This window comes from Phaenicophaeus curvirostris, chromosome 29, assembly GCF_032191515.1.
Source record: "Phaenicophaeus curvirostris isolate KB17595 chromosome 29, BPBGC_Pcur_1.0, whole genome shotgun sequence".
Classification (NCBI taxonomy): Eukaryota; Metazoa; Chordata; class Aves; order Cuculiformes; family Cuculidae; genus Phaenicophaeus; species Phaenicophaeus curvirostris.
The window spans coordinates 855,814-883,694 of NC_091420.1; the positions used below are offsets into that span (position 1 = coordinate 855,814).

Below are 27,881 nucleotides of genomic sequence, written 5' to 3' on the forward strand. Positions count from 1 at the left end.
GAATCCAGTTTGGTGTCTGCATCGGACATGGACACTTGAGTCACTGTGAGTGAAAAGAAATCAGCCTTAATAAGAGTTTTGGAATAACTGAGTGCAGAAATGTCTCTTGAAGGAGAAACAAGGCTGGGTCTGAGTCCACTAAGCTGGAGTTTGCTTGGAAATGTGCTCCATGTCCTCTCCTTCCTGCCCCATCAGTGTAGCTCTTCCTCTAGTAGATTTTTTGGATTTACCAGCAGAATTACCCCTTCCCTTGACAAAAGTAATTACAACAACCCTGACACGTTCAGCAATCCTTTGCAGATGGCTCCAGTTTCCCCTGTCTGGGTTTGATGCTGGCTTTGCTTTTTTTGCTTTGACGGAACACAACAAAACCAGCCTGGACCTATCTGGATGCTCGTGCAAAGTAATCACCAGCAGCTGGAATGAGAGCCCGTGTTTGGGAAAATCCTGATTCCAAACCTGGTGCTTTGTTACATCGGGTGTGCCTGAGATGTGGTCAAGGATGCAAGAGGAGCAAGGAAATGGTGTTGTGCTCACTGCTTGATGGCAGTCAGACCCTTTGTTCCGGAGTCTGGGGTGTTCTTACTCAAAGGAAGCTGGTCCAGAGACTTGAAGCAAAGATGGGACTTGGATTTGGTGCCTCTGGCATATGCGTGAGCAACCTGGACACGGGTGGGGAAGGGACACACTGCCAAAGCCTTCTTGCTTTTTAACAGGCAGTCATGGAATGATTTGGGTGGGAAGGGACCTCACAGCCCATCCAGTCCCACCCCTGCCACGGGCAGGGACACCTCCCACTGCATCAGGGGCTCCAAGCCCCATCCAACCTGGCCTTGAACCCCTCCAGGGATGGGGCAGCCACCACTGCTCGGGGCAACCTGGGCCAGAGCCTCCCCACCCTCACAGCAAAACATTTCTCCCCAAGATCTCATCTCAATCTCCCTTCTTGCAGCTCCAAACCATTTCTCCTCATCCTGTCCCTGCACTCCCTGATCCAGAGCCCCTCCTCAGCTTTCCTGGAGCCCCTTTCAGTACTGGAAGCTGCTCTAAGGTCTCCCTGCAGCCTTCTTTTCTCCAGACTGAACAACCCCAACTCTCTGAGCCTGTCCTCATAGCAGAAGTGCTCCAGCCCTCACATCGTCTCTGTGATCTCCTCTGGACTCGCTCCAACATATCCATGCCCTCCCTGGGCTGAGGACTCCAGAGCTGGACAGAGGGCTCCACGTGGGTCTCCCAGAGCGGAGCAGAGGGGCAGAATCCCCTCCCTCCCTGCTGGTCCCACGGCTCTGGATGCAGCGCAGGACATGGGTGGTTTCTGGGCTTTGAACACCCTTCTCCAGCTCATGTGGAGCTTCTCATCCACCCACACCCCCAAGTCCTTCTCCTCAGGGCTGCTCCCAGCCTGTAATCCTGGTGTACCAAAGACCCTCCTCTGCAACACTTGGTCACCACGGTGGTTGGTGAACGTTTGAAACTCTGTTTGGGGCGTGGTGGCTGCAGGTTGACCTTGGATACCTGCTTCCTGGTGAGGACATGGTTATTTCTGAGCAGTTTTGTCTACAGATGTGCCCTAACTGATAGATTGGAGATGGGCGTCTTGGGCAGCTTGCCGCAGAAGATGGATAAAATGCCATGGGAGGGTCATGGGCTGCTTGTGAGCTGTTAAAGACTCATCCAAAAGCAGCTCTTCCTCCTCAGACACAGGTTGGTTTGCCTGGACGGGCTTGGGATGACTTTATCTCGATAGGGCATTGGACCTTCTCTGCCAACTGCGCTGCTGAGACAGACCACAAACTCAGCCTGGGCTGCAAACCTCGAGGAACCTCCACCTCCGCTCTGAAGAGGGAGCAGCAGCTGGAAACGCCTGGTTTGGGTCCCACACGCAGCATCCATGGGGCGCTGGAAGGAGATACGCGGGAACAGGATGTCTGTTGGTCAGCAGATGCCATGTTTGTGTGATGCTTGACGTGCGTGGTGGCCCAGAAGGAGGTTCTTGAGGTTCTGGAATAATGCACCCACTGCTTGGAGCAGCCGAGAGCTTTCCTGGTTCCGACTTCTCCTTGTGTCTTTGCTGGTTTGGAGCTGTGCTGCTGGAGGTGTTTCTGCGACTGAACTCTGGGATCAATAGCATTTGCAGCACACGCGCAGCCTCTGGAGAAGGTGGCAGCTCCTCAGCGTTGTTTGAAATCCCTGTGTGCTGGTGACTTGCTGCGAGCCGGCATCCTGCTCCCGGCTCTGGACCTACCGCCCTTGGAGCAGCCAAGCCTGGGAGCTGGGATTCGGCTCCGTGCTTCCTCCTGGGTGTTCAGAAACTTTGGATAAGATAATCTGGGCATCTCCTCCTCACCGCCACCTCGTGCCAAGACCTTCCCGAGAGCGATAAGTCCATCTGCGTCAGTGGCAGCGCGCCCGGCGCCTTTGGAGCTGTGGTGCTCATGCCCCAAGCTGGACTACTCAGCATTTTTCCAAGACTCTCCAAGCACTGTTATGTGTAATTGGTGATAACAAAGAACTATTACTGGTTTCTCCTCCTCTGAACAATGCCACCACGAACGGTGTGGGCCTTGGATGCTCCTGGATTACAGCATTGCTTTTTTTTCCCAGTTGTGGATTGTTGCTGTTGCTGCTCCTTCTGCTTGTTGATGTCCAGGTCATGGTTCTGCTGGGTCTGTTGATTCTGCACAGGGTATTTGAAGAAGAGAAGGCTCTGGGGAGACCTTAGAACCTCCAGCACTGAAAGGGCCTCCGGGAGAGCTGGGGAGGGGCTCTTGATCAGAGTGTGCAGGGAGAGGATGAGGGGAACGGTTTTGAGCTGCAAGAGGGGAGATTGAGATGAGATCTTGGGGAGAAATGTTTTGCTGTGAGGGTGGGGAGGCCCTGGCCCAGGTAGCCCAGAGCAGGGGTGGCTGCCCCATCCCTGGAGGGGTTCAAGGCCAGGTTGGATGGGGCTTGGAGCCCCTGATGCAGTGGGAAGTGTCCCTGCCCATGGCAGGGGTGGGACTGGATGGGTTTGAGGTCTCTTCCAACCCAAACCATCCTGTGATTCTATGATTCTGTTTATTCACTTTTTCCTTTATGGAGTCACCTTTTAAACCATATTTGTGTTCAGATAAGCTTGGAGCATTTACATTTCTATTAACTGAGGGACCTGGCCCATTCTCATCTCCAGTGTTGTGAGGATCTTCCTTAGAAGGAATAATCCCAGGCTGGAGGATCTCCCCAAGTCCCTCTTGGCTCAGCACCTGGCTACGTCTTCGTCTCCCTGTTTGGTTTCTGTATGGTTCATTATTCCCACCCGACTGCTTGTCTCGCAGATAGCATTTTCATCACGTGTTTGCTTACCTTGTGCTCGACCCACCCACCTTTCACCCTGGCGAAGAAAACAGTTTTGAAGGAGTCCTCTCCCTCCTCCGAGGAAGCCGGTGCTCCGTTCCCAGCCCTCGGCTCTCTGCAGGCATGGAGAGCAGGGCCGAGCTCCGGTTCGCATCCGCAGTGGAGAGGGGGTTGTCCCCCTCCTAGGTTTGCTGCCCATGTCTCCATGTTGTGGCTCAGTCTTTTTTTTTCCCTTCCTTCTGTTCCACAGTGACCAGGACAGGGGACGATTAACCCCTTCGCCAGATATCATTGTCCTCTCTGATAATGAGGCATCCAGTCCCCGTTCCAGCTCCCGGATGGAGGAAAGACTTAAGGCAGCCAATCTGGAAATGTTTAAGGTAAGGAATTTCTCTGCTGTCCCAGGTGGCCGCTCCAGGATTTCTGCTTTGATTTGGGACCTAAGGGGGGTTCTGAGCAGCACATTAACTTCTGGGCGTAACAATCCCGCTCCTGCATCCTTCGTTTTCCATGGCACAAGTTGTCTGAAAGCTTCCTTCACCACCAAGGCGCAGGTTTCAGCTGAGTTTTGACTGATTCTCTGCCTCTTTGTAGGGTAAAAGCATAGAGGAGCGACAGCAGCTGATCAAGCAGCTCCGGGATGAGCTGCGGCTGGAGGAGGCCAGGCTCGTGTTGCTGAAGAAACTGAGGCAAAGCCAGCTGCAAAAGGAGAACGTGGTGCAGAAGGTGAAGCTCTGAGTGGCACTGGTTGGGGCTGGGTGGGATAAGGGGAAGGGGCTGGGCCTTGGGGGAGCCTTGAGTGGGCAACCACAAAGCCTTGCTGTGCTCTTGGACCTTCCTTTCCTCCACGTTTGTCCTCCTGGGTGATATTTCCTACCGACGTGGCTCTGTAGGAGATCTACAGCCCATCCTCACTCGTGTGCTGAGAAGATAAATCCATGCCCTTCCACAGGATTAGTGTTTGATGTAGCATCAACGAGGCTTGGTCCACATCGGGCCTGTCGATGGATTTCTTTTCCAAGCACCACATGCTGATGCTGGTTCTCATTTTCTCTCAATATAGACTCCAGTTGTCCAGAATGCGGCATCTATCGTCCAGCCATCTCCTGCTCATGTGGGACAGCAGGGCCTGTCCAAGCTTCCCTCCAGGCCTGGAGCTCAGGGGGTTGAGCCTCAGAACTTAAGGACATTACAGGTGAGCCTTCCAGACACCCCTTTTCTGCGATGAGGTCTCCCCTCAGCCTCCTCTTCTCCAGACTAAACAGCCCCAGGTCCCTCACTGCTCCTCCAACCCCTGTTCTCCAGCCCCTTCCCAGCTCCGTTCCCTTCTCTGGATGTGCTCCAGCCCCTCAAGGTCTTTCTTGGAGCGAGAGGCCCCGGGTTCAAGTTGTGGCCTCCCCAGCACCAAGTGCAGGTGCACGATCCCCTCCCTGCTTCTGCTGGCTACACCACAGTTGGGATGCTGGTGGCCTTCCTGGCCACCTGGGCCACTGCTGGCTCACACTCAGCCAGGCTCCTTTTATGCCAGGCAACTTCCAGTTAGAAAGCTGGAAAATTATCCCCGTAGCACTCTGTGTCTGCCCCAGCCGTTGGTCCCTTGCATGATGCGCGTCTGGGTGCTTCTGCTTCAGATGTGACGCGTTCTTCGGCAGGGAGGTGAGGAGGTTAGTTCAGCTGCGCTGTGGGAGGTGGAACGAGCTGAATTTTGATGTGGTGGCCCTTGAGAAAGTTGTCTGCAGCTTGGTGATGTGAGTTCTGAGAGTGCAGGGAGAAAACGGCAGGTCAGCAGAGCTGCCGTTTCATAGAATCACAGAATCATAGAATGATTTGAGTTGGAAGCGACCTTAAAGGTCATCTCATTCCAATCCCCCTGCTATGGGCAGGGACACCTCCCACTGGATCGGGCTGCCCAAGGCCCATCCAACCTGGCCTTGAACCTCTCCAGGGATGGGGCGTCTACAGCTTCCCTGGGCAACTGTCTGTATGGTGCAGCGTGGTCAGGGAAAGGAGGTGAAGATAAATGCAAACAAAACAGGGAATTGAGGTGTTTGCCTTCTTCAGGAAGGCGCTGTAGGCAGAGCAGGGTGCTGGTGACAAGGCTGCCCTTCTGCCTGTGCGCTGGAAGGATGCTGATGCCACAGCTAATTAACACCGCCCAGGTAAGCAAGAAGCCAACAAAATGATCTCAGAGGAAGGAGGGTGCTCGATCTGCACGTGTGGAATGGGAAGTTGGTGCCAATGAGCAGTAGGGATTTCGTTCCTGGGGCTTGGGTTCCCCTGGGGCACCATCTCACCCCTCCCTAAGCGTTCCTCTCCCCTGAGCTCTGTGGCATCAGGATGTGGCCTTTGTGCTGTCAGATACATTTATCTGTTAGTACATTGGAAAATCCAGCATCCCAGGGATCTGGTTGTGACCCCAGATGCCGGGAAGATGGTGCTAGGGGCCAGGAGGGAGGTGATCCTCCAGTAGGTCCGTCTGCCTGTAGCTTTCTGTCCCACTTTGGCCAAAAGACTTTCATTTCAGTCTTGCTGATCATTTGCTCCTTCCATTAACCATCTCCTTTGTTTGTGGCATTTGTTTTCTTTGCTATGGCAACGATTCGGGGTCAAGTCTATTGTGAATTCGCAGTGGGATCGGGCTGGTAAAGGAAACGGGCTTTAGGGGAAGAGGAAACACATTGTTTGCCTGGTCTTTGTGGAGGTTTTCTTCTGTGTTGCAGCACAGATCCTCCTCTAGAACAGGTCTAATAAAGAAAAGAACAGGGAGGGGGGAGGAAAAGACAGGAGGTATTTAATGTTTTAAGATCATTTCCAATTATAAACCGGAGCCGTGCTACCTGTCATCCCTCCTGGAGCCGTTCTGGTGGTGTTTGAAGACACCAGCACTTTGCTGTGAGCTGAGTGTTTGGGGAAGCCTGGGCAGGTCAAGCCCCGCTCAGCCTGGCTCCGGTCTTTGCAATCCCAGAGCAGGGTTTCCAGGTGCTGTGACTGAGGTTTGTAACGTGCCCCTGTATTCCTGCACCAACAGCAAACACCCCCTGTTAGCCGGGGCTCCCGGAACCGCTTCGCTTTGAACTCGGGCCTCAGTGTGAATCCTGGCTCTAATAACTGTGCAGCTGGCAAGCAGCCCCCTTTTTGTTTAATCCCATCTTCTCTCCTTGTGTTTTTCCATACTGATCAAATTGTGGGGTTGTTTTTAATGCAGAGGTAGGCCATGAATGTGTCTTGAAATCACCTTCCAAACCATCCCAGCCTGGACCCTGGAGGGCCATCCACTTCCCGGTGAGCTGCCTGGCTCCTGGGAAGCAGCTACTCTATGGAATTACAATCCCTTTTCTTAACTCCGGTGCAATTCCAGCCTCTCTACAGAAAATATGAGTGCATTCAGTTGAGGCATCATCCCTCCAGTCAAAGTGGCCGTGATTATTCAAAATAAAGGAAAAGTGAATTTCTTTGAATCATGGAATCGCTTAGTTGGAAAAGACCTTTTAGATCATCAAGTCCAACCTTACTGGTCCCCTACTGACCCAGCAGAGCAGTGGCTCACCGCTAGGAGTTAACTGGAATTGGGGAAAAGTGGAAATGCTTTGTTATTGCAGAGCCTGATCAGAGAAGTAAAAAGCCTGGTTTGCCTTGAAGTCCTTTATTTTTGTTATTTATCTCTTGTTTCCTTTCACGACAGGGTCACAGCGTCATTAGATCTGCCACAAACACGACTCTGCCCCATATGCTTATGTCACAGCGTGTGATCGCTCCGAACCCTGCCCAGCTACAAGGGCAGCGCGTTCCTCCTAAACCTGGCCTCATCCGCACTACAACTCCAAGCATGAATCCAGCCATCAACTACCAGCCGGTAGGTACCGCCGGATCCCTGGGATTTGGGCACGGTTGTCTGGTGGGGTGAGCAAGAAGGGGGAATCGGAGGTGAGGTAATGAGATTGGTGAGTGTTAGAGGGGTTCAGAGCTCAGCGTGGAGAGCTTCATCCCAAACTGGATGAAGATGAACATCATAGAATCAGGGAATCATTAGGGTTGGAAAAGCCCTCTAAGCTCTTCCAGTCCAACCGCCCACCCAACCCTGCCGTGTGACTGAACCCTGTCCCCAAGTGCTGTGGCCACACGGTTTGTGAACCACCCCAGGGCTGGAGACTCCCCCACGGTGCTGGGCAGCCTCTGCTAGGGCTTCACCACTCTGTCAGTAACGATTTTTTTCCCAATATCTGATTTAAACCTCCCCTGGCACAGCTTGAGGCCGGTTCCTCTCATCCCATCGCTTGTTCCTTGGGAACAGAGCCCAACCCCTGCCTGGCTCCAACCTCCTTTCTGGGAGCTGCACAGAGCGATGAGGTCTCCCCTCAGCCTCCTCTTCTCCAGACTAAACAGCCCCAGAGCCCTCACGACCCCCTCAACCCCTGTTCTCCAGGCCCTTCCCAGCTCTGTTCCCTTTTCCAGACATGCTCCAACCCCACAAAGTCTTTCTTGGAGTGAGGGGCCTAGAACTGAACCCAGGATTTGAGGTGCAGAGAGACGATCCCGTCCCTGCTCCCATGGCTGATCCAAGCCAGAATGCTTGACCTTGATGTCTTTGACCTGTGTGGAGGAATGAAACGATAAATAGTTGGAAAAATTCCTATTTGGAGCTGCCAAAGTGCTGGTTCATCCGAGCAGCCCCAGCCTCCTGCTCCAAGAGTGACCTGAAGAGCCAGTGGGGCAGGGTGGCTGCTCTGGGAGCAGGACTGGTTCCTCTTCCCGCAGTCAGCAGCAAGTGCTTGTTCCCATATGCTTTTCTTCCGCTTCTCTTTTCTGGAAGAGCACAGTGAGGAGCAAGGTGCTTAAATCCACTTGTTTTATTTTGGGAAGAGTGGAAAGACTCCATGAAGAGTGGAAACAGAGAGAGGGGAGGAAGGTAACATTTCCCAGTTCAAGCAGTGGTGGTTCGTAAAGTGATCCTGCCGCTCTGCTGCCAACAGCTGTGGTTCCTGAGCTGCGTCTCTGCTGAGGTGCCCTGTGTGTGCAGGCCCAGGTTAACGACCCCTGTTAATTGCTTACAGGGTTCGTTGCTGGTTTGTAAGCCGTTTAATCTGTCCTAACGATAAGGAAAGTGTTAGACATGACTATCGTCGGGGCAATCCCAAGCACAAATCCAGGCTGGACAGAGAATGGATTTGGGAGCGTCCTAGACAAGAAGGACTTGGGGTGCTGGGAAGGAGCTCAACATGAGCTGGAAAAGTGCACTCACAGCCCAGAAACCACCCATGTCCTGAGCTGCACCCAGAGCAGTGGGACCAGCAGGGAGGGAGGGGATTCTGCCCCTCTGCTCCACTCTGAGAGATCCACCTGGAGCCTGTGTCCAATTCTGGAGTCCTCAGCACAGGGAGGACTTGGAGCTGTTGGAGCGAGTCCAGAGGAGACCATGGAGATGATGCGAGGGCTGGAGAACCTCCCGTAGCATTCTGTAAATCTGTGACTACACAGTAATGCGAAAATCTCACACCTGGACAACTGTGAAACAAGACTAATTCTGTGTTCAATTAAAAACCCACCCCAGCTACTCTTACAGAGGAGTTTTAATTCATTAGTGTCAGTTCGTCATCTATGTATTTAAATCTGTGTGAGCTATCCCTGATCAGCTCTGCCGCTCATTTCCCTGGACCTGCATTGGGCTAAATTTTTGGGGACGAACTCGGTTCTTTGCCTTTTCTTCCCAACCAGCAAAGATGTTGGCAGGCTTAAAAAAGAAAACTGGGGCAAACGGATTGATTTTCTGTGTGTTGTCCTCGATCGACATGACTGTTCTCCCTGGGCTTTGGCAGCTGACCCCGTTTGAATGGCTCAGAGGGTTTGTTGCTGTTTGGATTTTCCCCTTTCCACGCACGGAAGTGTTTCTGCCCTGGGAAGCAGGTAGGAGGGTGAAAGGCAGGCAGCAGCCCTGCCTGGGCGTAAATAGGTTGCAGTGCTAATGGCTTCTTATCACAAAAGGCTGCAAAAGCTGCATCCTCAGGTCAGCAGAAGTCTTTGTGCTTTGCTGCCGTCATGTGCCGGAGGGACTGCGCATCGAAATGAAGGGAGGATGCAGGAGAAAGCTGCTGGAAATGGAAGAGGAGGGAATTGGCACATTCGGAGCACCTGCGTGGGAGGGGACGGACACCATCTGGCAGCGGGGATGCTGCTGGGCGCCTGCCAGATCAGCGAGGCGAGAGGTGGAGGAGCAGAACTCAAGAGCGAGTGACGGCGCCCGCGCGTGAATCACGGCGCTCAGCACTTCCTACGCTCGGCGAGGCTGATGCCAGGTCTTGAGGCCAGGCCCTGCGCATGCCTTCCCTCTCCTGGAGAAGTGCTTGGCATGCTCCAGACACCAGGACTCCTCTCGTGGACTCCGCTGCACCAGAGGCTCCTCGGCACCGGCACTGCCCATGGCTTTATCAGAGGGGTTGGGACTCGTGCGGATTCCGCTGCGCTGGAGGCACCTTGCCACCATCACTGCTTTATTGCAGGGACTGAGATGAGCTCCCAGCACGGCTCCTGTCTCCCCAGGTCTTTTTGGAACATTTGCAGACAGAGGGATGCATGTAAGAAGGATGCATGTAAGAAGGCGACCTGGCTGCCCTTCCCTGAAGGTGTTTGAGGCCGGGTTGGATGGGGCTTGGAGCCCCTGATCCCATGGGAGGTGTCCCTGCCCATGGCAGGGGGTGGAACTAGATGGTTTTGAGGTCCCTTCCACCCCAAGCCATTCCATGATTCTGTGATCCAGGTTCCTTCTGGGGCTGAGCTGTAGTCAAGGTCTGTATTAATTTTCTGTATTAATCCTCTTCTCCTCTTCCTCTCCAGCAATCAAGTTCTTCTGTTCCTTGCCAGCGCACATCGTCGTCAGCCATCTATATGAACCTTGCCTCTCACATCCAGCCGGGCACTGTGAACAGGGTGTCATCACCGCTCCCCAGCCCCAGTGCTCTCAACGACGCTGCCAACTCCCAGGCAGCTGCCAAGCTTGCCCTCCGCAAGCAGCTGGAAAAGACGCTGCTGGAGATCCCACCCCCCAAGCCGCCCGCGCCCCTGCTGCATTTCTTGCCCAGCGCAGCCAACAGCGAGTTCATCTACATGGTGGGGCTGGAGGAGGTGGTGCAGAGCGTTATCGACAGTCAAGGTGAGCTCAGGAGCTGCAGCTTTCCTCCACCACCGTGCTGACAACAGTCTCATATCCCGTTTCCTATTTTTTTTTTATCAAACCACCAAAATCTGTGGCTTATGAGAGCACAAGAGAACGGTTGTGTGGTCTTACCCTCTGCTCCTTCTTCCTGTGGTGCAGGGGAGGGCAGAGCCTGCGTCCCCCCAGGCGCTTGGGAGCTGGTCTGGCGAGGCTGGCAGCCTTGATGTGCCGAGCCTGTAGGATTCTGTGCTCCGGGGCTTGTCGGGTGCTGCCCAACTGGGAAGGGGCCTCCCAGGCCCTTCCCTTCCTCTGAATGAATGTTCGGGAGCAGAGATGCAAAGTCCTTGGAGCTGTGACTGCCCGGCATCCCATCCCTGTGGTCCTGTGGAAATTTTAGCTCTCATCTCACCATTCCCTCTGGGTTTTCACCTCCCAGGGGGTCGGGATCGAGCCTGGGCTCTCCCAACACGTGTTCCGTTCGGTGTAACCGCGGCACCTTGCTGGCTCACCAGGACTCCCACATTTTAGAGTCTGGTAAATCTGGTCCCAGGGCCATGCGGTTGTTCTGTCCCTGGGCCAGGATTGCTTCTGTCGCTCTCCTGGGATGCTGAGCCCAGAGCAGGGTTGGACTTTGACACAAAGCTGTCCTGAAGGTCTGTTTCTTTCCTGGGCCTTCGCTCCTGCTCCAGCAGTGCCCGTGGGATCCTGTTGCTGTCGTACTTTGAACGGAGAAGGTGGTGTGAGAGTGGGGGGCTGTCCTCTTTTCCCACCTAACTCCTATTCTTGGTGACTCCCAGGGAAAAGCTGCGTGTCCTTCCTGCGTGTGGAGCCCTTTGTCTGCGCCCAGTGCCGCACCGACTTCACCCCACACTGGAAGCAGGAGAAAAACGGGAAGATCCTGTGCGAGCAGTGCATGACTTCCAACCAGAAGAAGGCGCTGAAGGCAGAGCACACCAACCGGCTGAAGAACGCCTTCGTGAAAGCTTTGCAGCAGGAGCAGGCGAGTCCGCGGCCTTTCTGCACGCTCTGGCGGTGGGGCAGGTTTGCTCCAAGAGAGCCTGGAGCTCCTTCTCCTGGGCTTTGGGGCCACCTGCTCACATTCCCTTTGCACGCCTCCAACAGCGTCTGTTTTCAGTTGGTCAGTCTGGGCTCCCTGTGCGTGAGCTTGAGTTTGGGATGCCCAGCTCAGCACCTGGAGCTTCTAAGTGCAAAAAGTTGGTGCTGCGTGTCCAGCTACTCCGGAGTGATTGCTCCTCTCCCTTTATGCATTGTTTTCCTGCTGGATTTGTAGCTTGAAGGCTGGCTGGGAGCAGCTGCCTTCCCTCTCTGGTTTTGCCACTGCCTTTCCTGAAACGTGTGGGAAGTCGCTTAACCACTTGCTGCCCGTTTCTTTGTAAGGGGAGTGATTTGCTAAATTCACCTGATAATTCTGTGTTGGAGAACTTGTTTAGAGGCCCTGGGGTAAAAGAAACTGGATTTATCCTTTTTGATCTGTAAAAAAGCCTAAATAGGAAGTGGAATCCGGCTGTTGATAAATGGGACGTGTCTGCTTCGGAGCAGGAAGAGTCTCTGGGCTGTTGGTGATGAGTGGGTGCAGAGATAGAGAAGCCATTCGTGTTGGCTGCAGTTCCAGAATCACCTGGGGAGAATAACCAGGTTTTCAAATAAAGCAGCAATCACGGGGCAGGGGGAGAGAGATTTGCTTCCGCCTTTTCTGGGAATGCCACCCCTTGTGGCCGGTGTCAGTGTGAGCCCTCAGCGTGGATGCCTCGTGGCACCAGACGGGTCAGCTTGGACCTGTTGCAAGTTCTAATTGGATCTTGTGGTTCTTCCACGCAGGAGATCGAGCAGAGGCTACAGCAGCAGGCGGCCCTGTCCCCCACTGCCGCTCCTGCCGTCTCCAGTGTCAGCAAACAGGAGAACATCATGCGGCACCACACGCTCCGGCAGGTGAGCTCCTTCTGTAGCCCTGGCGCTGGGCTCTCGGTGTCCCCTCACTTGTAGCCCGGCTGCGCTCTGCTCAGCTGGGAGGAGGGAAGTGTGAGCATCCTGCTGCCAGCAGAGCTGCCTTCTCACTCCCAGCAGGATCTGCCCAGGGTTGCTTTTAACTTACATCTGCTGCACCCCATCTCCTCCAGCCAGCAGAGACCGTAGCTGCTCTGGTCTCCATTCCTGCCCTTCTTCTCTGGATCCCTCCCCTGTTAAATCCCTGTCTGGTGCAGCACGGCCTCAGACCACCTCCACAGGAGTGATCTCCAAACTGTGTTTTTTGCACAGAACCCACAACTGATTCTTCACCCTCTGGCTGCGGTTCCGTCAGCGACCGCTTCCAGGCCAGCGGGCAATCCCGGTGCCTTCCTACCATCTCTGTTCTCCTCTTCCTCAGGCTCCACAGCCCCAGAGCACTTTGCAGCGTGGCATCCCCACCTCCGCCCGCTCCATGCTTTCCAACTTTGCGCAGGCACCCCAGCTCTCCGTGGCGAGCGGTCTCCTTGGCATGCCAGGTACCGTCCCCTATCCGTGCCGGAACGCCGGGAGGGCTTGGGGCTTTGATTTTCAGGGATGGGGTTTGTTGGTGCCTGCACAGGCTGATGGTGATGATGGTGACAACATGATTGAGAGCAGCCCCGAGGAGAAGGACTTGGGGGGTGATTGGTGAGAAGCTCAACAGGAGCCATCAACGTGCATTCGCAGCCCAGAAACCACCCGTGTCCTGGGCGTCAAGAGCAGCGCGAACAGCAGGGAGGGAGGGGATTCTGCCCCTCTGCTCCTCTCTGGTGAGACCTCATCTGGAGGATTGTGTCCAGTTCTGGAATCCTCAACATGAGAAGGAGATGGAGCTGTTGGAACGGGTCCAGAGAAAGCCTTGGAGATGATGCGAGGGCTGGAGCACCTCCCACACCAGGGAGGCTGAGAGAGCTGGGATTGTTCAGCCTGGAGAAGAGAAGGCTGGGGGAGAACTTACTGCAGCTTCCAGTGCTGAAAGGGGCTCCAGGAAAGCTGGGGAGGGGCTCCGGGTCAGGGAGTGCAGGGACAGGATGTGAGGAACGGTTTTGAGCTGCAAGAGGGGAGATTGAGATGAGATCTTGATGAGAAATGTTTCATTGTCAGGGTGGGGAGGCCCTGGCCCAGGCTGCCCAGAGCAGTGGTGGCTGCCCCATCCCTGGGGGGGTTCAAGGCCAGGCTGGATGGGGCTTGGAGCCCCTGATCCAGTGGGAGGTGTCCCTGGTGGGACTGGATAGGCTTTGAGGTCCCTTCCAACCCAAACCATTCCATGTGGTGCTTCCCTTCCCTGCAGAGCTCCATGGATTCTGGAGGGTGGGTTTGACTGAAATTACCACTTCCTAGGTGAAAGCTGGGAGCACCCCGGCTCGCAAGGCTCAATCCCAGACTGGAGACCTTGTCTTGGAGGGGTCCCCACCTGCTTTTCTCTCTCCACGCCAGGTGTTAACATCGCTTACCTGAATGCTGGGATCGGAGGCCACAAAGCGTCGAGTTTGGCGGACCGGCAGCGGGAATACCTTTTGGATATGATCCCACCCCGCTCTATATCGCAGTCCATCAGCGGACAGAAATAACGCCTGCCGAGCGCCCCCTCGCCCCTCCTCCGTCGCATGCAGTGCCTGTACCGGTGCCTACCGTACACGGGGAAAAAAAAAAAGAGACAAAAAAAAAAAAGAGAAACAAAAAAGCAAACAAACGAAAAACAAACAAAAAAACCCCATTTCAAACCTTCAGCGACCGTTCCTTTTTCCAAACCTTCTCTTCTTCGGTTTTCTATAGCAGCGAGAGGTCACTTCCCTTGCCCGAGGTCAGAACAATGTCTGCTTGAAGTCAGCACTCGACGTGTGTTAAAGCTTGGTTGATGCTATTTTTTTGTAATGACGAAGCATAGAATTTTTAATTGTGTTGTGGGGTTTGGTTTATTCCCCCCCCCCCCTCCCTTTTTTTTGTTTTTTCTCCTTTGCTCAATGGATGCTTAAACCCCTTTTTTTTTTGTTTTTTATACCCCTTTCCGGAGACTTTGTAAAGGCATCCGCTCGCCGTTAAGTGACCGTTCTTTTTGTTAAAGGGCAGCCTGTGCTGACTCACGGGGAAACGGGGGCAAAGAGAGATGGAGCCCGGAGCGCCGTCCGCGGCCCGGTGCTACCGTTCCCTTGGCTCGGCAGAAGAAGCCAGGAGATGCCGACCCCGACGCCTTCGCTCCCCACCTCTCTCCGCGGAGGAAAGGAGCCCAGTTTGATGAGGAGCTGGTTGCCCGTTGGCACCGGAACGCAGGCATCGGCACTGGGATGCAGGCTTCGACACCGGTGTGCGAGCATCGGCACCGCTGTGTGGGCTTCGGCACCGGCGTGAGGACATCAGTGCCGGCAGGACGGATGGACGATGCTGGCAAGGACACGAGGAGCACCTTGGGGCGCAGAGGGGTTGGCGGTGCCGGCGGCGAGCCCGCGGTTGGGTGGCTGTGGTGCCGGTGCCGGCTTCTCCGCGGGCTCTAGAGCAGCCTGGGACCGAGTCAGGCGCGGTGAGTCCCCCTCCTCTCCCCTCGGTGCCCCCACATGCTCCGGAGCCGCTCGCGCTCAGCGGCGGACGATGGGGACGCCACCGCGGTTAACAAACCCAAAGCAAGAAACGAGCCGCGAGAAGTCGTCTTGAGAAACGCTCTATTTGCACTTAACCTTCACACTAACGGGCCCTCTTCTTCCTTCTCCTCCTCCTCCTCCTCCTCCGAGCGCCCCAGCCAGCGGGAATTGTGCCCCGGCTGCCGCAGAGACCCCGGCAGAGCCGTCCCCCCATCCCCTCGCCACCGCCAGGACCCCCTGGTGCCCAAATCCACCAAACCCGAGCGTCTGCGCGGGGTTTCGCAGCTCCTGGCGTTTCCTGAGAGTTTTCTGTTTGGTTTGAAATCTTATTTTTTAATTTTTTTTTTTTTTTATTGGTTGAATTTCCCCCCCCCCCCCGGCAACGTTCAATCTTTCTCGTGTGCAATTCTGAAGCGGAACTGGGGAGCTGCTCGGCGGGCGGGGGGGCCCGGGACCCCCCAGCGCTGGGGACGAGGCACCTTCTGTCCCCAAATGCCCCCCTGAGCGGGGAGGGGACCCAGCCAGCTCCCCCTCCTCTCAATGAGCACTTAACCCCGAGGGCTCCGGCCATCCCCCCCACCCCGACCCCCCCAAGGCAAAAGGACTATGAGTTTTGTTTCATTTTGGGTTTTTTTTTGGAAGCGTAGTGGCATATATATACACATATATATTTTTTTTTGTGGTTTTATTTTTGTTTTTAAGCTTATTTTGCTGGCTCCCCCCTTTACCCCCCCTCCCCGGGACGCTGTGATCCTTTTCCCATCTCCTTTTATTGCCCTGCACTTCGCCGAGTTGTTTTTTTCGTGGATAAACTTGGGTGTTTTTGTTATTTTGGGGGATTATTTTTATTTTATCAACTTCCCCCCCTCCCCCCAAGGGCCCTTGGATGCAATCGAGCCCCCCCATGTCCCTCGCTCAAGTGCCATTGTCCCCCCACCAGGCGTTGCCCCGCGGTCCGAGGTGACCTGGGCTGAGAGATGAAATTCAAGGATTTAAACTCAAAACCGACAAGCGACCCCCAGAAAAACCCGTAAAAAAATTCAAAAATCCAAGTGCAATATTAAAACGCCGAGTCCTCCCGTGTCGGGGGGGGGAAACCGATGGACAGAACAAGATGAGACTTCATGGTGCTATAAGTGAAATCCCACCTGGGGGGGGGGATCCCCTTTTTGGGGGGGGGATTCTCTTTTTTGGGGGGAGGGAAATCCCCATTTTGGGGGGATCCCCCTTTCTTGGGGATCCCTTCTTTGCTGGGGGGATCCCTCTTTTTTGGGGATCCTCTTTTTGTGGGGGCAAATCCCTTTTTGGGGGGGGATCCCCCTTTTTTGGGGGATCCCTTTCTTCGGGGGGTTCCCCTTCATTGAGGGTATCCCCTTTTTTGGGGGCGGGGACCCCCTTTTTGGGGGGAGATCTCCTTTTTTGGGGGGGGTCTCAGAGCAGGCGCCTTGGCAGCTTCCCCCCCCCACAGTCGCACCCCAAAACTCCCCGGGGGGAGCGGGGCCTCCCCAGTCCAGGCCCCGTGCAGGTTTAACAGGTTTATTATTATTATTATTAATATTTTTATGGCTCACCCCCCTCCCAGGATGTGATGGACGGTAGAAAACCCTTTTCCTTTCTCTTTTTGTTTGAGCTGGATACCGAAATAAGGATTATTTTCCTGCTTTTTCTTTTACAGCTTTTAGAGCCGCTTGTGAAAATGCTTTATTTTGGGGTTTTTTGGAGGGTTTGGGGTTTTTTTTTTGGTTCGAACCCGTCCCCCTTCGTCCCCCCCCGTGCCCCAACCCTTCATTAGCTTATGATATTGCTGCCGAAATGTTATAACAAGGACTCATCCGTGTATATAAGCTATTTCTTGACACATTAAAAAAAAAAAAAAAAAGATAAAAAAAAGGATAAAAATGCAAAAAAAAAAAATTTAATTGTACATTGTGTAGAAAAAACAAAAAAAAAAGAAAAAAATGAAACAAACAAACAAGAAGAAAAAAAAAATCCCGGGAAGCGAAGCCGCCTCGCCATGGGTGTTGTGGAAGTCGTCACGTCCTTCTCGTCGTGTGACCTCGTGTGTATGACATGAAACGTGCAAAAAGGGGAGGGGGGGACCCGGCAGCTCGGCTTTTTTGGTTATTTTTTTTTTTGGGGGGGGGTGGGGGTGTAAAGGGAGGGAGGATTTGGGGGTTGTGGGGAGGGGTGCTGGGGTTTGGGGGGGACCCGGCGATGCACTGGTGGCGGCGGCCACCTCCCAATCTGTGCCTTTCACACACACGCAAAACCCCCCCCCCCCCCTCCGCGTCCCCCCCGACCCCGCGCGGCACCAGCAGCAACGGAGGCAGGGAAATCAGAAATAAAAATCCAGGAAAAAAAAAAAAAATTAAAAAATTCAAATTTTTAAAAAAAAAAAAAAAGTGGGGAGGACAGGGAAGGGGGTGATTCCAGAGGGTTGGTTTGTTTTTTTTTTTTTTTGGGGGGGTGGGAGGGGGGAGGATGTTGGGGAGCGCTGAGCACGGGGCGGGGGGGCGAGTATTATAAACTGTACCTGTATTTGCACTGTTTTTATTATTGCATTGGCATATATACAATATACATCTATAACAACCCCGTCTGCGCCTCTTCCTCTGCCCCGCGGCACCGCGGCTCAGCCCCCACTCGGAGAGTCTGGGGGGGATCCGGAAGGATTTGGGGCTGAATTGGATGGATTTTAAGCTGATTTTGAAGGATTTTAAGCCCCGTTTGAAGAATTTTAAGCCCTCTTTCTGCGCCTTCAATCTGAATTTACATGATTTTGGTATCTATTTGCAGGAGTTCAGTCCCAATTTGGGGATTTCAAGCTGATTTTGACGGATTTTAAACCCGATTTGGAGAATTTTAAGCCCTGTTTCTGCGCCTTCAATCCGAATTTACAGGTTTTTGGTACCTATTTGCAGGAGTTCAGTCCCAGTTTGGGGATTTCAGCCTCAATATGGAGGATTTTAAGCTGCTTTTGGAGCATTTAATCTGATTTTGAGGGATTTTAAGCCCTGTTTGAAAAATTTTAAGCCCTCTTTCTGCGCCTTCAATCTGAATTTGCATGATTTTGGTATCTACTTGCAGGAGTTCAGTCCCAATTTGTGGATTTCAAGCTGATTTTGAAGGATTTTAAGCCCTGTTTGGAGAATTTTAAGCCCTATTTCTGCGCCTTCAATCCGAATTTACAGGTTTTTGGTACCAATTTGCAGGAGTTCAGTCCCAGTTTGGGGATTTCATCCACGATTTGGAGGATTTTTCACTCCTTTGGCAGGATTTGTGCGCCATTGTCAGGATTTCAGGCCAAATTTTCAGGATTTAGTGCCTGTTTGCAGGAGTTCCATCCCAGTTTTGAGGCTTTCAGCCTGTTTGCAGGATTTTTTCACCCTTGGCAGGATTTTAGGACCGATTTTTAGGATATCAGGCCAAATTTGTGGGGGTTTTGATACAAATTTAAAGGATCGCAGCCTGAATTAGTAGATTTTTAGGCCAAACCGTGCAGGCCCTCAGGCCTCATTTGAGGGATTTTAAGCCACATTGCTGGGATTTTAGACCAATTTTGTGGGATTTCAGTCCCAGCGTGTGGGGTTTTGCCTGAGTTGGTAGGATTTCAGTCCTAATTTAGAGGATTTTAGCGCCCGTTTGCAGGATTTCAGGCCAAATTTGGAAGGCTTTAGTCCCAGTTTGTGATTTCAGGCCCAAATTGGAACATAGTTAAACTGATTTTTCTGGGATTTCTGCTCAAATTTGTAGGATTCCAGCCCAATTTGACAGGATTTTTCGCCTGATTTGCAGGATTTGAGGCCAGATTTGCAGGTTTGAGGCCAAATTTGCAGGATTTCAGGCCAAATTTGCAGGATTTGTGGCCAAATTTGCAGGATTTGAGGCCAGATTTGCAGGATTTGAGGCCAAATTTGCAGGATTTCAGGCCAGATTTGCAGGATTTCAGGCCAAATTTGCAGGATTTCAGGCCAGATTTGCAGGATTTGAGGCCAAATTTGCAGGATTTGAGGCCAAATTCGCAGGATTTCAGGCCAAATTTGCAGGATTTCAGACTGAATTTGCAGGATTTGAGGCCAGATTTGCAGGATTTCAGGCCAAATTTGTAGGATTTCAGCCAAATTTGCAGGATTTCAGGCCAGATTTGCAGGATTTGAGGCCAAATTTGCAGGATTTCAGGACAGATTTGCAGGATTTGAGGCCAAATTTGCAGGATTTCAGGCCAGATTTGCAGGATTTGAGGCCAAATTTGCAGGATTTCAGGCCAGATTTGCAGGTTTGAGGCCAAATTCGCAGGATTTCAGACCGAATTTGCAGGATTTGAGGCCAAATTTGCAGGATTGGAGGCCAGATTTGCAGGATTTGAGACCAAATTTGCATGATTTCAGGCCAAATTTGCAGGATTTGAGGCCAAATTTGTAGGATTACAGGCCAAATTTGCATGATTTCAGGCCAGATTTGCAGGATTTGAGGCCAAATTCGCAGGATTTGAGACCAAATTTGCATGATTTGAGGCCAAATTTGCAGGATTTGAGGCCAGATTTGCAGGATTTGAGACCAAATTTGCAGGATTTCAGGCCAGATTTGCAGGATTTGAGGCCAAATTTGTAGGATTTGAGGCCAAATTTGCAGGATTTGAGACCAAATTTGCATGATTTCAGGCCAGATTTGCAGGATTTGAGGCCAAATTTGTAGGATTACAGGCCAAATTTGCAGGATTTGAGGCCAAATTCGCAGAATTTGAGGCCAAATTTGCAGGATTCCAGGCCAGATTTGCAGGATTTGAGGCCAGATTTGCAGGATTTCAGGCCAAAGTTATGCGATTTTTGCCTGCAGTTTGCAGGATTTTGGTCCCGATTTCCACAATTTCAGTCTTGATTAACACGATTTCAGGCCAATTTGGGATTTTTGTCAGACAGGCAGGATTTTCAGCCGACTCTCAGCCTCCCTGGCGGCGTTTTGGTTGCAGTTTCTGGGTTTTCAGCCCCGATGTGTTGGATTTTTAGCCTGAATTCCAGGCTTTCCGCCCCGGTTTGCAGGATTTAAGCCCCGGTTCGCAGGGAAGCAGCACAAAATCTGCTTTGGGGAGGAGTTGGGGGTAACACAGGTCCCCCCTTTTCCTCCTGGGTGCAGGATCTGGCTGGGGGGGCAGCTCAGAACCCCCCTGCTTTGTGTCCCCCCCCATCCCCAGATGGGATCCTCTTGTGTGTCCCCCCCAAATCACCCCCTCTGGCCCCACAGCTCCTTCCCACCCCCCAAAAAACCCCTCCAAACCCTCCCCTCTTGGCTTTTTGGGGGAATGGGAGAAATCCCCCCCCTGCCCTGAGGCTGGGAAGGGGGGGCAGCTACTCGTGACCCCCAAATTGACCTGCAAGAAGCGGGTGCAGGGCTGGGGGGGGCCCAGCCGAGTAGGATTAAAATAAAATTACAAAAAAACCACCCCCCCAAAAAAAACTAACAAAAAAAGACCAACCTTTGTAATACTTATCGCGCGCGAGCTCTGTTTAATAAAGAAAGGAATGGTTTATAACTTCCGCTGCGGCTGCTGTGATGCGTTTGGGGTGGGGGACCCCAAAATCGAGATGGAGACCCTCGAATCGACACCCTAATCCTAACTGGGAGCGCCCCGAGCGTCTGTTTCCCCCTCCTCATCCCTGTCCCACCCCCCCAAAAATCACTGCAGACCCCAGGGAAGGTGGGGACGATGGCATTGGGTGCCCCCCATCCCCCAAACCCTTGGGGTGACACCCACACCCCATCGATCCTGCAGTGGGAGAGGGGTGACAGTGACAAAATTTGCTACAAAAAGAGTTTATTTGCTAAAAAAGGCTCAAAAAAAAAGAGTGTTTGTACGTATAAAGAGCAGGGAAGGCACCGTCGGCCGGGGGTGGGTGCCCCACGGGTGGGGAGGGGGACACGAGCCCCGTGTGCGTGGGGACAAGGGGACCCGGAGGCACTTGGGGATGGACGGACGGACGTGGGGACCCGCAGGAGGGACGCGGGGGACCCAGAGGGGGCAGGATGGAGACGGGGAACTACAGGACAGACACAGGGACCTTGGGGATGGACGTGGGTGGCAGGAGGGACACGGGGAGCCAGGGCCAGCAGGAGGGACATGGGGACTTGTGGGACAGACGTGGAGGAGCCAGGGACCACAGGGTGGACACAGGGACCTTCAAGCTGGATACGGGGGACTTGGGGATGACAGGATGGATGCAGAGACCTGCAGGATGGACGTGGAGGAGCCAGGGAGGGCAGGATGGACATGTGGACATACAGGACAGATGTAGGGACCTGCAGGACAGAGATGGAGCAGCCAGGGATGAGAAGACAGACTTTCAGGATGGATACGGGGGACTCAGGGACTACAGGATGGACGTAGGAACCATCAGGACAGATGTGGGGACCCCAGGGATGGCAGGACGGACACGCGGGGTCACAGGATAGACGTGAGGGACCCATGGGGCACCCGCTGCTGGGGGGACGGAGTCAGGGCGCTCGGGGCACCCAGGACCAGGACACCCGTGGGCTCGGGGTGCCCAGGCAAGGTCTAAATGCGGAGGCGCCCGTCCAGGACGCTCTGGCAGAGCGAAGGGCTGAGGGGCACGTAGGCTTTGGTGCTTTCATCCAGCACGAAGAGCGGGTCGGGGACACGAGCCGGGTCGAAGCCCTCCTGAGCCAGCCGCACCTTCTGCTGCTTGAAGGTCTCTGTCATCGCCAGGTGCTCCTGGGAGGGCGGGATGGGTTGAGGAGACCCCCCAGGGCACTCCGCATCCCCAGGTACCCCCAGCCCACCCCAGCAGCATCACAGAATCACCAGGTTGGAAAGGACCCACCGGATCATCGAGTCCAACCATTCCCACCAATCACTAACCCATGTCCCTCAGCACCTCGTCCACCCGGCCCTTAAACCCTCCAGGGAAGGGGACTCAACCCCCTCCCTGGGCAGCCTCGGACACTGCCCAATCACCCTTTCGGTGAAAATTCTTTTTCCTGCTGTCCAGCCTGACCCTCCCCTGGTGGAGCTTGAGGCCATTCCCTCTCGTCCTGTCCCCTGGCCCTTGGGAGAAGAGCCCAGCTCCCTCCTCTCCACAACCTCCTCTCAGGGAGTTGCAGAGAGCAATGAGGTCTCCCCTCAGCCTCCTCTTCTCCAGGCTAAACCCCCCCAGCTCTCTCAGCCGCTCCTCTTCTTCTCCAGCCCCCTCCCCAGCTTCGTTGCTCTTCTCTGCACTCGCTCCAGAGCCTCAACATCCTTCTTGTGGGGAGGGGCCCAGCACTGACCCCAGGATTCGAGGAGCGGTCTCCCCAGGGCCGAGGCCAGAGGGAGAAGAACCTCCCTGGCCCTGCTGGCCACGCCGGGTCTGATCCAAGCCAAGATGCCCTTGGCCTTCTTGGCCCCCTGGGCCCCTGCTGGCTCCTGTTCAACCAACCCCCCCAGGTCCTTCTCCTCCAGGCAGTTTCCAGCCAGCCTTCTCCTAGGCTGGAGCTGCTCAGGGTTGTTGTGCCCCAAGGGCAGGACCCGCCCTTTGGCCTCGTTAACCCTCCTGCCGTTGGTCTCAGCCCATGGATCCAGCCTGTTCAGATCCCTTTGGAGCCTCCCGACCCTCCAGCAGATCCAGCTTCCACCCAGCTCAGTGTCACCCACAACCTTGCTGCGGGTACCTGCAGGCGGAGGAAACGGGGCCAGGCGTAGGGCGGCAGGAGCTGCTCCACGTGCCGATAGATCGCGGGGCCATCCAGGTGGCAGCCGGGGTGCAGCACCAGAGCCGCCATCCCCGCGCGACCCTCGTGCCCTGGGGGTGAAGACAGAGCTTGGGGGGCACTGATGGGCTGGTCGGGGGCAACAACGGCGCAACGGGATGGGACGGGCATCGGTACCTGGCACGGTGACGCCGTAGACCGTGGCTTCTTGTAGGGACTCGTGAGCCATCAGGGCTTCGGCCACCTCTGTGGTGGCCACGTTCTCGCCTTTCCACCTGGGAGAGAGACAACAGGGATGAGCAGGATGGGGCTGAGCCCCCCGGCCACACAACTGATGGAGGTTTGGGGCTGCTGCGCTGTCCCCGTGGGGCAGGGCAGACGTGGGGGTGACCCCCCTCAGTGGGGACCTGTAGGTGTCCCCGGTGCGGTCGCGGAAGCGGACGAACTGGGCCGCGTCCTGCTCCATCAGGTCTCCGGTGCTGAAGTAGGTGTCCCCCTCGGCGAAGACCCCTCGCAGCAGCTTCTGCTCCGACAGCTCCCGGCTGCCGGCGTAGCCCAGAAACGGGGTCCGGGGGGTCACGGGCGCGATCAGCAGCCCTGTCTCACCTGTGGGGACAGTGAGGAGTGATGGGGGCACCAGCAGGGACCCCCAAACCTCTCCCCATCATGGAATCATAGAATCACCAGGTTAGAAAGGACCCACTGGATCACTGAGTCCAACCCTTCCCATCAATCACTAACCCATGTCCCTCAGCACCTCGGCCACCCGGCCCTTAAACCCCTCCAGGGAAGGGGACTCAACCCCCTCCCTGGGCAGCCTCGGACACTGCCCAATCACCCTTTCTGGGAAATATTTTTTCCTGCTGTCCAGCCTGACCCTCCCCTGGTGGAGCTTGAGGCCATTCCCTCTCGTCCTGTCCCCTGGCCCTTGGGAGAAGAGCCCAGCTCCCTCCTCTCCACAACCTCCTCTCAGGGAGTTGCAGAGAGCGATGAGGTCTCCCCTCAGCCTCCTCTTCTCCAGGCTAAACCCCCCCAGCTCTCTCAGCCGCTCCTCTTCTTCTCCAGCCCCCTCCCCAGCTTCGTTGCTCTTCTCTGCACTCGCTCCAGAGCCTCAACATCCTTCTTGTGGGGAGGGGCCCACAACTGTCCCCAGGATTCGAGGAGCGGTCTCCCCAGGGCCGAGTCCAGAGGGAGAAGAACCTCCCTGGCCCTGCTGGCCACGCCGGCTCTGATCCAAGCCAAGACGCCCTTGGCCTTCTTGGCCCCCTGGGCCCCTGCTGGCTCCTGTTCAACCAACCCCCCCAGGTCCTTCTCCTCCAGGCAGTTTCCAGCCAGCCTTCTCCTAGGCTGGAGCTGCTCAGGGTTGTTGTGCCCCAAGTGCAGGACCCGCCATTTGGCCTCGTTAACCCTCCTGCCGTTGGTCTCAGCCCATGGATCCAGCCTGTTCAGATCCCTTTGGAGCCTCCTGACCCTCCAGCAGATCCAGCTTCCACCTCCATCCCCGCGACTCACCTGTCCCCACGCGGATGCAGCGCCCGGCCGCGTCCCGCACTGGAGCCCCTTTGCTGACGTCGTAGCGCACGATCTCGAAGGGCGAGAAGAGCTGGGGAGAGCGGCTGCGTGGGCACCAGCCCCGCGGCCCCGGCGCAAGGGGGGAGCTCAGCGTCCCCATCCCTCACCTTGTAGATGAAGCTGCTGCGCCCCACGGCCCCCGGCGTCCCCGTGTAGTTGAAGAGGGTGACGTTGCCCTCGGTCATGCCGTAGGTCTCCACGATGCGAATGGCCCCGAAGCGCTGCAGGAAGCTCCGCCAGACGTCGGGGCGCAGCCCGCTGCCCACCGCCAGCCGCAGCCCGTGCTCCCGCTCCCCGGGGCGCTGCGGGGACGCAGGGTCAGGCTTGGGGGGGGCCCCCCCGGACCCCCCAGCCCAGCCCAGCCCAGCCTTGCCCTGACCGGGGGCTGGTTGACCAGGTAGCGGCAGAGCTCCCCGATGTATTGGAAGACGGTGACGCCCTCGGCGCGGCAATCGTCCCAGAACTGGCTGGCTGAGAACTTCTCCTTCAAGACACAAGTGGCTCCTGCAGAAAATAGGGATGGAGAGGGGGAAATCAGCCCTCCCAGAAGCGTCTCCGGGCTCGCTACGGGGGCCCCGTCGGCGCTCACCGATGCCGATGCAGCCGACGATGCCCAGGAGGGACCCGGCCATGTGGTAGAGCGGCAGCGCCAGGTAGATCACGTCCTGGCTGGAGGCTCCCACCAGCTCATAGAAGCTCAGGCACATGATGGACTTGAGGTGGGAGACGCGGGCGGCTTTGGGGAGACCTGGAAGGGGAACAAGGCATCGAGGTCGCCCCGGCTCGCCCTCAGCCCCCGACCCTGCCGGCCCCGCGCACCCACCGGTGGTGCCGGAGGTGAAGATGTAGAGGCAAGTTTCGTTCATGTCCTCGGGCTCCCAGACGTCCTCGGGCTCCAGCTCCTCCGAGGCCGCGTCCAGCAGCTCCTGCAGGGCCACGACGCCGTCGGGGTACGGCCCCGAGCCCAGCACCCACACGGCGATGCCGTCCTCGCGCAGGCTGGGCAGGATGGGCTCCACCACCGCAAACAGCTCTGGGAGGGCAAAGAGGCCGCTGCGGGGGCAGCTCCCGGCCACAGCCCCGTCCCCACAAACCCAGCCCTTTGCCACCCCCAGTGCTGCTGCTCCCCCCATCCCCTGGAGCCTTTTTGGCACCCCCACTGGCTGTGTCCCCCTGGAGCCCATCCCCTTCCCAACCCCCCCATCCCCGTGTGATCCCCTCTCCCTCCATGTCCCCCTGTTCTCCAGCCCCTTCCCACCCCTGTACCCCCTCACCATCGGCCGCCAGCAGCGGGTCCCCTCCCTTCACCCCATCCCCCTCCCTTTTTCCCTGTTCCCCCCTCACTGTCAGCCGCTAACAGTGGGTCTCTTCTCCATCTCCATCTCCATCCTCATCCTCATCCCCATCCCCATCCCCATTTCCAACCTATTCAATCCCCTCCAAACCCCATTCCCTTTCCCTCCTCTCACCGCTGGCTGCCAGCAGGACTCATCCCCATTCCAACCCCTTCCCATTCCATCTTCACTCCATCCCCTCCCTTGCTCCATACCCATCCCCACTTCCCATACTTTTTTGCTGTTCCCCCACCTCCATTTGCCCTCGCTCCCTGCTCACTGTTGGCTGCCAGCAGCGGGTCTCATCCCCATTCCCATCCCCATCCCCATCCCCTGTTCCCTCATCACTGTCAGCCACCAGCAGTGGGTCTCTTTGTCATCCCCACCTCTATCTCCATCCCCTTCCCCTCCCTTGCTCCATCGTCATCCCCACCCCCATCCCCATTCCCAACACCCATTCCCCATTCCCTCCCTTGCTCCATCCCCATCCTTCATCCCCATTCCCCATCCCCATCCCCATCCCCACTCCCCATTCCCTCCCTTGCTCCATCCCCATCCTCATCCCCATTCTTCATCCCCATCCCTGTTCCCCATCCCCATCTCCATCCCCACTCCCCATCCCCTCCCTTGCTCCATCGCTGTCCCCACTCCCATCCCCATTCCCCATCCCCATTCCCCATCCTCTCCCTTGCTCCATCCCCATCCTCATCCCCATCCCAGTTCCCCATCCCCGTTCCCCATTCCCATTCCTTGTTCCCTGTTCCCCGCTCCCCCTCCCCATTCCCATCCCCTTCCCCATTCCTCATCCCCTTCCCTTTCCCCATCCCCATCCCCGTTCCCCATCCCCATTCCTCACCCCCTTCCCCATTCCTCATCCCCTTCCCCTCCCCATCCCCATTCCCCTTCCCCTCCCCATTCCCCTTCCCCATCCCCGTTCCCCATTCCCCATTCCTCATCCCCTTCCCCATCCCCATCCCCTTCCCCATCCCCATTCCCCCTCCCCCTCCCCATCCCATCCCCTTCCCCATTCCTCATCCCCATCCCCCTCCCCATCCCCATTCCCCTTCCCCTCCCCTTCCCTTCCCCATCCCCTTCCCCATCCCCCTCCCCTTCCCCATCCCCCTCCCCTTCCCCATCCCCCTCCCCATCCCCATTCCCCTTCCCCTCCCCTTCCCTTCCCCATCCCCTTCCCCATCCCCCTCCCCTTCCCCATCCCCCTCCCCTTCCCCATCCCCTCCCCATTCCCCTTCCCCTTCCCATCCCCTCCTCCTCCCCCTCCCCTCTCCATCCCTTCCCCATCCCCTTCCCCATCCCCCTTCCCATTCCCCTTCCCTTCCCCTTCCCCTCCCCATCCCATCCCCCTCCCCCTCCCCATCCCCATCCCCCTCCCCCTCCCCATTCCCCATCCCCCCCCCCCCCCTCACCGGGCGCGGTGAGCAGCGCGGAGGCCCGCGCGGCCCGGAGGCAGTGGCGGAGCGCGGCGCCGCGGAGCGCGGTGCCGAGGAAGGCGGGCCGCGCTCCGAGCGCCGCCAGCCCCAGCCAGGCCCACACGAAGCGCGGCTCGTTGCCCACCAGCAGCCCCACGGTGCGGCCGGGCCCCGCGCGGCCCCGCAGCGCGTTCGCCACCCGCGCCACCCGCGCCGCCGCCCGCCCGTACGGCTCCTCGGCGCCCCCCGCCGCCCGCAGGAACGGCCGCGCCGGGGCCGCCCGCGCCGCCCGCAGGAACCGCGCCGCCACGCTGCCCCCCGGGCCGCGCCGGGCCCGCCGCCGGCACCGCGCCGCCCGCAGCGCGAACCGCACGTCCCACCACAGGTGCGGCAGCAGCGCCCGCTGCAGCAGCAGCGCCAGCGCCGCCAGCGCCGCCAGCAGCGCCAGCGCCATCCCGGGACCGGCCCCCGAGCGCAACCGGAGCCGCCCCGCCCCGACCGCCCCGCCCCCTGAGCGGAGCAGGAGCCGCCCCGCTACCGGCCCCCGAGCAGAACCGGAGCCGAGCCGCCCCCAGCCCCGGTACCGCCCCGGTAGCGCCCCCCGAGCACAGCAGGAGCCGCCCCGGTACCGGCCCCCGAGCACAACCGGAGCCCCGCCCCGCCCCGCCCCTCGAAGCCCCGCCCACCATCCTCGAGGCCACGCCCACCGCCAACAGAGACGCGCCTCCCGACCCGCGAAGCCCCGCCCACCGCCCCTGAGGCCACGCCCACCGCCACTCGAGGC

At 56.6% G+C, this 27,881-nt stretch overlaps 2 protein-coding genes across 3 annotated transcripts in view; one reads left to right on the plus strand and one right to left on the minus strand.

Moving 5' to 3' along the window:
- The window catches only part of GATAD2B (GATA zinc finger domain containing 2B), a 45,652-nt gene extending 30,647 nt beyond the window's left edge, over positions 1 to 15,005 (plus strand). For both annotated transcript variants that reach the window (XM_069878652.1, XM_069878653.1), the window contains exons 3-11: positions 3,584 to 3,713; positions 3,928 to 4,059; positions 4,397 to 4,528; positions 7,016 to 7,186; positions 10,162 to 10,477; positions 11,278 to 11,480; positions 12,320 to 12,430; positions 12,867 to 12,984; positions 13,925 to 15,005. In XM_069878652.1, the coding sequence (XP_069734753.1) occupies positions 3,584 to 3,713; positions 3,928 to 4,059; positions 4,397 to 4,528; positions 7,016 to 7,186; positions 10,162 to 10,477; positions 11,278 to 11,480; positions 12,320 to 12,430; positions 12,867 to 12,984; positions 13,925 to 14,058 (1,447 nt within the window). In that variant the 3' untranslated portion in view covers positions 14,059 to 15,005. The remainder of the gene's footprint in view (positions 1 to 3,583; positions 3,714 to 3,927; positions 4,060 to 4,396; positions 4,529 to 7,015; positions 7,187 to 10,161; positions 10,478 to 11,277; positions 11,481 to 12,319; positions 12,431 to 12,866; positions 12,985 to 13,924) is intronic.
- Positions 15,006 to 20,851: 5,846 nt separating this feature from the next.
- On the minus strand, positions 20,852 to 27,577 carry SLC27A3 (solute carrier family 27 member 3). The gene is made up of 10 exons (XM_069878557.1): positions 27,095 to 27,577; positions 25,160 to 25,369; positions 24,926 to 25,084; positions 24,716 to 24,840; positions 24,444 to 24,638; positions 24,277 to 24,367; positions 23,172 to 23,370; positions 22,942 to 23,039; positions 22,726 to 22,856; positions 20,852 to 21,790 (listed from the first exon to the last, which is right to left on the minus strand). The coding sequence occupies exons 1-10, from the start codon at positions 27,549 to 27,551 to the stop codon at positions 21,614 to 21,616; spliced, it is 1,842 nt and encodes a 613-aa protein (XP_069734658.1). The 5' UTR covers positions 27,552 to 27,577; the 3' UTR covers positions 20,852 to 21,613.
- Between the last annotated feature and the right edge of the window lie 304 nt (positions 27,578 to 27,881).